The sequence below is a fragment of the Neodiprion lecontei genome, chromosome 2 (assembly GCF_021901455.1).
Source record: "Neodiprion lecontei isolate iyNeoLeco1 chromosome 2, iyNeoLeco1.1, whole genome shotgun sequence".
NCBI lineage: Eukaryota > Metazoa > Arthropoda > Insecta > Hymenoptera > Diprionidae > Neodiprion > Neodiprion lecontei.
The window spans coordinates 35586669-35594947 of NC_060261.1; the positions used below are offsets into that span (position 1 = coordinate 35586669).

The following is an 8279-nucleotide window of genomic DNA, read 5'->3' on the forward strand; positions in this document are numbered from 1 at the left end:
GGGTTTTTACGATGGTATTTCTCAACCAGTTTATTATACAGACACTAAACTCCGCTGGGCTTGACCTGGAGAAAATTTAACGATCCCACATTTACAATGTTATAATATATCCTATGATACAGCTTCTGTAACCGAACGTGATTCGAAGATGCATTTAGACAAAGAATAGACGATCTTTTGAACTCAATGCACACGTGGAGTAGTCGTGCTTTTTACTGCACCGCACATGCCATAATTATAGATTGCCTATTGCCCGCTGCTATATCGACGTATGGTAGTTTTGAATTTATCGAGCATTTTTGCAGTATTTCATCTACATGTTTTACAATTACATATTTTTTATTTCCCCTTTCCAGAAATCCCTGTAAAAGTGTTTGTATTACAGTTTTGCGATAACTTCTTTTTCGTCAAGAAACGATCATCTGCAATATTCCGATATTTCAATACATCTAATTTTCTACCAGACGAATATGTTTCGAATAAAATAAAATAAAAAATGAACGAAACACAAAATATTGAAAAATAAGAATACAGAGAATAAGTTACAAGTGATACGGTAGAATATCGAAAGTGCAGTAAGTCCGTTTTAACGCGACCCTAGGCGAGGATTATGGTGCAGGAACGCCTCCGTATTTTCATTGGATAAAAGCAGCAGCCAATAAGAATTTTCCACCGAATAAAGCAAGGGGGAAATACGAGGTGCACGTGTGTGGAAGCTTACACCCCTGGGTGCGAGGAGGAAGGTCCGTTTCCTTTTTATATTGTCACGATTCACTCCGGGGTGCGGTAACTCGCTCCCCAAAATTCCCCGATCCCGATTTCATCCCGCGCTGCAATGTATTGTAATATAATAGTTTCGGTAGCGTTGCCAAGTATCCATAGAATTATTGTTCGGATGTCGGACTGTCATCCCCTTGAATATAGATATAGCGTGGAAATTTTTGACGCCGGTAAAAGCTGCAGGGGCCGCTGATGCGAATTCCCGATCGGGATCCTCGATACACCGGCGGCGCCCCTCTCGCATCGCGAACAGTGTAAGAATGACCCTCGAGCTTCTCAAAGAGACTATCTGTTGGCCCGACAATTCCATGGGGACATCAGGCGCGTACATATGTATGGACAGGACGGACACGAATGGTACTCAGCGATGATTTACTGCGATTTTTCCAACCTTCGTACAACGGCTGAGTGCTGCGTGACTTTTGCACGCGCCGCTAGCACCGTTTTGTTCTTCTTCTTCCTCCCGTGTGGCTGTATTTCGTTTAGTTAGGACAAGCGTCAACATACCGTGTGATTATTACTTTTTTAATAATATATCATACTTTATTTAACAATTTTATTTTATTTCGTTTTAAACATTTCCCTTAGTTTTAGTTTTATTTATAATTTATAAGCTTCGAACTCATTCGTTGCCGAAAGCACTAAGTGGAGGGATTCAACCGAATGAGTAAATTGCACGTAGGTGCAGTTATTTCAAATTTCGTTACATTTTTTATGCTAATTGCTATAGTTATGATCAAATTCCGAGGCTTTGGTGCATTTGTCACAATGACCCACCGATGCTTCGAGGGGATTCATCCTGTATAGGGTGAAGATCGAGCGAATTATATGGAGATGATTCCGGCTTATCGGAACGTCCATTCAAGACCCCACCGATCAGTTAATGGTTATTTTCGAGTTTTCTGTATGCTAAATGCTTTCAGCCTGTTATTCGGAATCCGAGTCGTTTCGGTGACTCCGAAAATCGTCTTTGTAGCAAACTTTACCCACGTAGAGGTATGTATGAATTTGGAAAAGCGGACTTTGGAATTCTTAACTTTTATTCATACACATAAGTTCGTTCTTGGCTTTTGTACACATTCTACAAACACTATTAGCTAACGTTAAGGCTTGACTTTATACTGTAGATAATAATGTAAATTTCGTCATGTCGTGCGTTCGATCTTGAATTCGATTAATATTACATGCTAATTTCTGCTTCACGAACATCCAGCTGTCCGTAGACTTATCTCTCTATCAATAAAAAGATCTTGTTAAATACACGAAGCTAGCTTTTTTAAGACGCATGAAGTTAGCATTTATTCACGGGACTCTAATATTGCTGTATACGTTGACAACTGGATATTATTATAATAAGTTTAAAATATGAAATACTATTTTCATTTATTAAGTACGTTTCGTAGTGAACGAAAACCACGGAGCGGACAACCTAGACAGCGAGGCCCGATGCGCGCAGAGGTGGGCCCCTAGAATTTGCAAGAAAAGAAAGAAACAAAAAAGAATACAATGCGTGGAAGAACTTGAGTCTCAATGCGGACTCACAATCAGTTTTCGCGATTGATGACGCTCGTTGATAATTAAAGTCATGAGAAAATTAAAGGTACACGAATGGGTCAAAAAACGTCGAGTTTTTCCAGCAAGACCCGAGAATCTGTATTTCAGTATTTTTATTTGCAATCACAGATAGGATTGCATTTTTTACAAAGAGACATGTCGACTCTTCGAGTGCGTCCCGATGTTTCAAAAGTGATCCGTGTACGCGACGCTGGGATACCACTGAATTGATCATTAGCGCCATCTCACAGAATTTAAGTAAGTGGTATTACCGGCATTACAGTGTGACAACTATGCAACTTGTACAAATTGCTTAATCTGAACAAGAAAATAAAATAAATCGACTAATTACTACATAGTGATAAAAGAAACTCTTTGAATTATCATATGTTTTGTGAGTCTGTCCCAGAAAAAACAGACACCTTTATTATCGGACAAAGGCCCAAAAGTCTACGGTAAGTGGAACATCGGTCGGTCAAGTAGAACATAATGATCGACGGCAGAATTTTGAACTAATGCAAGTGAGTAAAATGGGAGCACGTGTAAACCGTGTAACCTAAAAAAGGTCTAATGTAGGCAACGACGGTGATTTCTGCTTACGTATTCACGAAATAAAACTAGAAACAAAAAAACTAAAACGTTGTTGGCCAAAAATGAACAAAGACGCAAATGAAGTTGGAATGCGATTCCCTTTACGCATTACGAAAAGCAACGTAACTTGTTCCGTTCGCGGGTGCAGAACCAAGGCCTCCGTACACGGGACTGTTAGATTACACTTGTTCCCTAAACCCAACGAAACATTTGTAGATTTTCCTAACGAATTTGGTATTTTGGAGAAAACTGACCGTCGTAGAGCATGGGAGAAAATATTGAAAATGGAACGGGAAGCTTCGTCATGGATGCGAGTCTGCTCCTTGCACTTCGTCAAGAATGACTATTGCTTCCAGAGTGAGGATTGGGATTAGTCTCATCTGTTCAGATCTGTCGTCAATGCCTTCGTTTTCGCGTTTACTTGTCTTTTATTTGCTTTCAGGCGTTCATTCGCAGAGAAGGCATCTAAAGAAAACTGCAGTGCCGTCATGCAACTTGCAGGGATCTTTCCTTACAGGCAGCAGAAGAGGCAGAAAGAGAAATATGAAATGTAAAGTGGATGAGGAGTGGTTACCAAAGAGAATGTGTCGCATGCAAACAGAGGAACAGCCAAAGCTCGTTCGTATAAAAGAAGAGCCAGTTGACGAAGATGAAGGAGAACAAATAGACATGGAAGAATCATTAGCAGTCAAGACAGAACTGCTGGAGCCAAAAGTAGAATTGGATGAACCTGTAAATGATATTCCTTCATTTACCTTTGTCAGGACAGAAGTAGTGACTAATGACCTAAGAGTTTTCCATTTTTTTGACAGCGATACGAGCGATGCTCATTTGGCTACACTGACAGGAATCTCGAAACTATCTACTCTAAATAATTTTAGAAATACTAGACATTGCTGACCCTGAAGACGTATTTTGTGGACAATTAAACTCGAAGCTACAGGTTCTGATGACGTACGTGAAATTGAAGCCCAACTTGTGTTACGAATTTCTCGCAGTATCATTTAAATGTGGTACACTGTGCGATTGTAAACAAATGATATTTCGTACTCTGGACATATTGAGTGGCTGTTTGAAATATGCCATATCTTGGCTAAATAAAGACAGTCTCTAGAAACCTGTCTGAATGTTTGGGAGGATTGGCCGACATTTGCATGGTTCTAGGTTGCACTGAAATTGAAATTAAGAGGTCGAAAAGTCTGTGCTGACAATTCGCCACCTATTCTTACTCTGAACGATCTCATACCATAACATTTATCACAGGCTGGATCCTAAGTGGTTTGATATCATTGTGAGTGATGCTTATGGTAGCCAAGCTTTCGGTGAAGGTTGAAAACCTTCGATATCTTAGGATCCACATTGCCTATGTGCCTTACAGAAAGAAGTGCACAAAGCTTTGTCATTATCTGTGCCACGGTGAATTTGGACAACCTTACTTGGAAGAGTGACAAATTTAATTCATATGATTGCATAGCATCAGTGAATATTACACGTAGAATGAAAAATTCTTCTGAGCTGTAGGAAAATGAAAGAAACGACCCTTATTATGAAGATATTTAAATTATAACCAATCATGTGCAAAAAGAATTCAAAAATGGATCTCCTCTATTGTGTTGTGTAGGTCAAATTGTACTATAAGCAATATGAAACAATACTTGAATAAAATTATTATTTTCATAACAGCCGGAGTTGTAACTTTTTCATGTTTTGCGTGAAGCATATTTCACGAATCCTGTTACGAAACTATTCTTGTTCTATAAATACTGTGTGTTTGTCTCAATGACACAATTCACTTAAACATATCTGGCAGCTTTGTCGGATACCTTAAAATCATCTCTGCTTTGAAATTGACTTTTGAAACATCCATGGGTTGCCAGTGAACCTGATTCGTACTTCCTCGCTAATAGCTCAAGCATTTTGTCCCATAATGTTTCCATACCTAGATGAGTGACCGATTCTAAGTGATCCGTGTCATTTCTAAAAGCATAGAAGACTTCAATAATCATTTCTCTTGGAATGACGGGAGACGTATTGTTGAATTTAATTTCATTTCATGCAAGCACCTCTCCTCTCAGGATCAATTTGTCCTTTATCTTGGCAGGGCAGTTTTCCAGAATCAGATCCCGACACACAAGCCGCTTGCAGATCGATTCAGCCAAATAAGCCCAGTTCCCTACCATCTACAACATGCTGGTCGTGAAACATAACCTCTCCGGAATTCAACATATTTTCTTTATCGAGGAAATTCTGACTATCCCTGTGAGGAACAAATCTCACCGATAGTTAGTCTCATTGTTTTAAATCCCAGCAAACATCGCTTCGCATTATAATTCAGGTAAGTACAGATCAAGAGCAACAATCGTCGAAATTTTTCTAGATGTGTTCATTCATCTTCTGCCATTGCTTGTTATCAGCTGTCATTCGAATAAGCGTAGAGGTTATGGTGGTTTTATGAAATATCTGTCAAATACATCTCTACATTTGATTCGAATTAATCGGTAAGCGATGGTGCAATTTTTTTAAGTCTGGCTCTTCGTTACCTTTTTTTCAATTCTGCAAATTCAACTCTGAACCAATTATTTTTGTCAGTAGAGACACCAATAGTACCAATAGGTACAGAGACACCACTGGTACCAGGACGGTATATTAACAAGGGGTGTTGAACTAGAGGAATAAGGAAAAAAAGAAGGTGTTCTCAAATATCGATTTCAATAATGGACAATAACAGCACATTGCGTCCTGAATTAGTTTGGATTGACGGAAGGTGTTATAGATTTGGTGACAGTGGTGTATGGTCCAAAGATCGTGGCACGGCTGTTTATCAGGAAGAATCGATGTATCTAGAAGATGATTACGACAGCGATGAGGATTCTGCCAGCGAAGAGTTTGATGTGCAACCCTACAATGGCAGATTTAAACACACCTTTTATCTCGCTAAGTAAGTGCTCCAATGGATTTATAAAGAAAACCTTGCTGAGGGGTGCGTATAAGTTTACTTTCCGATAATTGATAAAATGAAATTTCTATTTTCAGGCCATTTTTTCCTTTTGTGATCGGCACTAAAGGGTCGACCCGTAAAAGACTAGAAACAGAGACGTCGACATCCATTCAAATCCCAAAATTAGGCCAGAATGGAGACATTGGTGAAAAAATAAATTACCTAGTTTGCACCTATGTAATCTAAATTATTTCGTTAATGTTTCGTTACTTCTAGTTCTAGTTGGTCCGACACGCCAGAAAGTTATTTTGGCTCGCCAGCGAATTGACAATCTGATAAAAACATCGAGAAAGAAGTTGCACTACACTCATTTTATATCCATACCCACAAACTGTGAAAGTGTTCAAAACGGATTCCAAAAATTCAAGGAGTCAGTGCTGGCTGCAAACGAGCCGATGAGGGGTGTCGAAGAAGAAATATTTCAAAATCCAAAGAAGATGCATCTCACTATCGGCATGCTGGTTTTGGTCGACAGCATAGAGAGAGAAGAAGCTGTGAGAGCGTTAGAACATTGCAAAGAAAATATAATTGCGTAGGTGACTTTCCAATCAACTAATGTGATGAAGCAAAGAAATATCATAGCTATATTCAAATCGCTGAAATTATTTGTTATCAAATGCAATTATTTTTCCGAACAACAGAAATTTAGTACAGCAAATCTTGATCGAACGCAAAGTCATTTAATAGATTTTGTCGTCAGATGAATCAGAAATTTTGTATTCTAGGCCCGCTATTCTCAAAAATGGACCTTTATTATTAACTGTGCAAGGAGTCGATTATATGAATGATGATCCTGCCGAGGTGAATGTACTTTATGCCAAAGTATACAGTAAGGATAATGTTCTGCAGGAGATAGCTGATCAAATTTCGGATTATTTTTTCGACATTGGTGAGGAATAGTTGGACACAACATTTTGGGTTAAGTGAAGCAGAATAATTACATTCTGCCACCAGTTATTGCCTTTTGAATTCGAAGTCCGATCTTCACCGGATACAAGCTAGAAGTCGGTAGTGAAATTATGAACCCAATCCAAGTACCTCTAAAACTAATTAGAATAATGACAAAAACATTTCATATTATGGGCAAACTATTTATTTTTAATTTAAATGAAGGTCTCACGCATGTTCTACAACTTTATCTTGGGCTCATCCGATATTTTCCTGTATTTTAGGCTTCCTCAGAAAAGATGCAGATAAAGTGAACCTGCATATAACACTGATGAACACAAAATTCAGGATACCTGAAGATGAACGACGTGGAGCAAAACGAGAGACATTTGATGCAACAAAAATACTAAAGGTATTTGGAATGTGATCCTACTCAGATAGAATCTAATGAATTATATGCAAATTTCACAAATAAGAGACATTTTAAAGGACTTGCATGTTCACAGGCTCATAAGGATACGAAGTTTGGTGAATTTATGCTAAGTACCATCCACATATCTCAGCTCCATTCCCAATCCAGCAACGGATATTATGAAATAACTGGAAGCATTATTTGCTAAGAACACAAATGTTGTTGCTCGTAAGGCTGAAAATAAATTGAATTTTGCACAAGATCTGAATTTTAAGTCGATAGGATAACTTTGAAATTCAAACGATGTCATAAGTAACGAATGAAATGCAGTAGGGAAGTTGCATGATTTTTCTACAGACGTACTATTGTAATAAATAATTTCCGTTTAGCATTAGAAATTCACTACGATGAGTGAAAACAAGTAAAATATATCTTATTATTGATGAATGATTATTAAAAATAAGTTTCGCTGGAACGTGCGTGAGCCTGAACAGCCCCTGATTGGCTGATGCTATGACGACGTCACAGAATACGTCGGAGTGGCGCTACTGGTGCAACATCAATGATGTAGAATCTCTACAAAACAAGGGACTGTAGTCAATGTGACTGCTCGGAGTATACATATATATATATATTTCAGAGCGTGCTTACGTGCAAGTATGAGAAAAATTAGTATAATGTTAATTAACAAACACCAGGATCATATTGTTATTATACTTGGATGGAATTTGTGATTTTGCGATATCGACGCCATCATCACTGAACATGACTCCCAATATTGCTCATGCTGTTTAAGCGTGATTCAAATCTCTCTTCCATATTTATTTGTATAGTAAAGGTGCAAAACATTTTGCTAATCCCGCAAAGGAGAGAGGCGGGCTCTTGGAATACCAGTCCTTGCTACAGTAGGCAAAGACGGGGGTTGGAATATACAGAAAACTAGGCTCTTATTTAACAACGCATTCCCAATATTCGGCACGTCTTTAATATCGCTGTTGTTATTGTTAAAAGCTAAAATGTTAAGAGTAGCAGTTCCACCTGAATACTTATCGCAAG

General features: G+C 38.4%; 2 protein-coding genes and 1 long non-coding RNA gene across 8 annotated transcripts; 2 read left to right on the top strand and 1 right to left on the bottom strand.

Moving 5' to 3' along the window:
• Positions 1-2871: 2871 nt before the first annotated feature.
• On the top strand, positions 2872-4605 carry LOC107226435. 2 transcript variants are annotated; one of them, XM_015667247.2, is made up of 3 exons: positions 2872-3282; positions 3368-3657; positions 3738-4605. In XM_015667247.2, the coding sequence occupies exons 1-3, from the start codon at positions 2988-2990 to the stop codon at positions 3798-3800; spliced, it is 648 nt and encodes a 215-aa protein (XP_015522733.1). In that variant the 5' UTR covers positions 2872-2987; the 3' UTR covers positions 3801-4605. The 2 variants fall into 2 exon arrangements, with proteins under 2 accessions (XP_015522733.1, XP_015522732.1); XM_015667246.2 differs by having other exon boundaries at positions 3368-4605.
• Positions 3740-5129, bottom strand: LOC124293064. The gene is made up of 2 exons (XR_006902973.1): positions 4989-5129; positions 3740-4902 (listed from the first exon to the last, which is right to left on the bottom strand). It is a non-coding gene; the product is annotated as an uncharacterized LOC124293064 (long non-coding RNA).
• Positions 5130-5132: 3 nt separating this feature from the next.
• LOC107226433 (activating signal cointegrator 1 complex subunit 1) lies at positions 5133-7485 on the top strand. Of its 5 annotated transcripts, none has more exons than XM_046732129.1 (7): positions 5133-5260; positions 5518-5863; positions 5959-6068; positions 6140-6455; positions 6649-6812; positions 7096-7223; positions 7318-7485. In XM_046732129.1, the coding sequence occupies exons 2-7, from the start codon at positions 5640-5642 to the stop codon at positions 7429-7431; spliced, it is 1056 nt and encodes a 351-aa protein (XP_046588085.1). In that variant the 5' UTR covers positions 5133-5260; positions 5518-5639; the 3' UTR covers positions 7432-7485. The 5 variants fall into 5 exon arrangements, with proteins under 5 accessions (XP_046588085.1, XP_046588084.1, XP_046588086.1 ...); XM_046732128.1 differs by having other exon boundaries at positions 5146-5260; positions 5515-5863; XM_046732130.1 differs by lacking the exon at positions 5133-5260 and adding an exon at positions 5340-5423 and having other exon boundaries at positions 5515-5863; positions 7301-7485.
• The last annotated feature ends 794 nt before the right edge of the window (positions 7486-8279 follow it).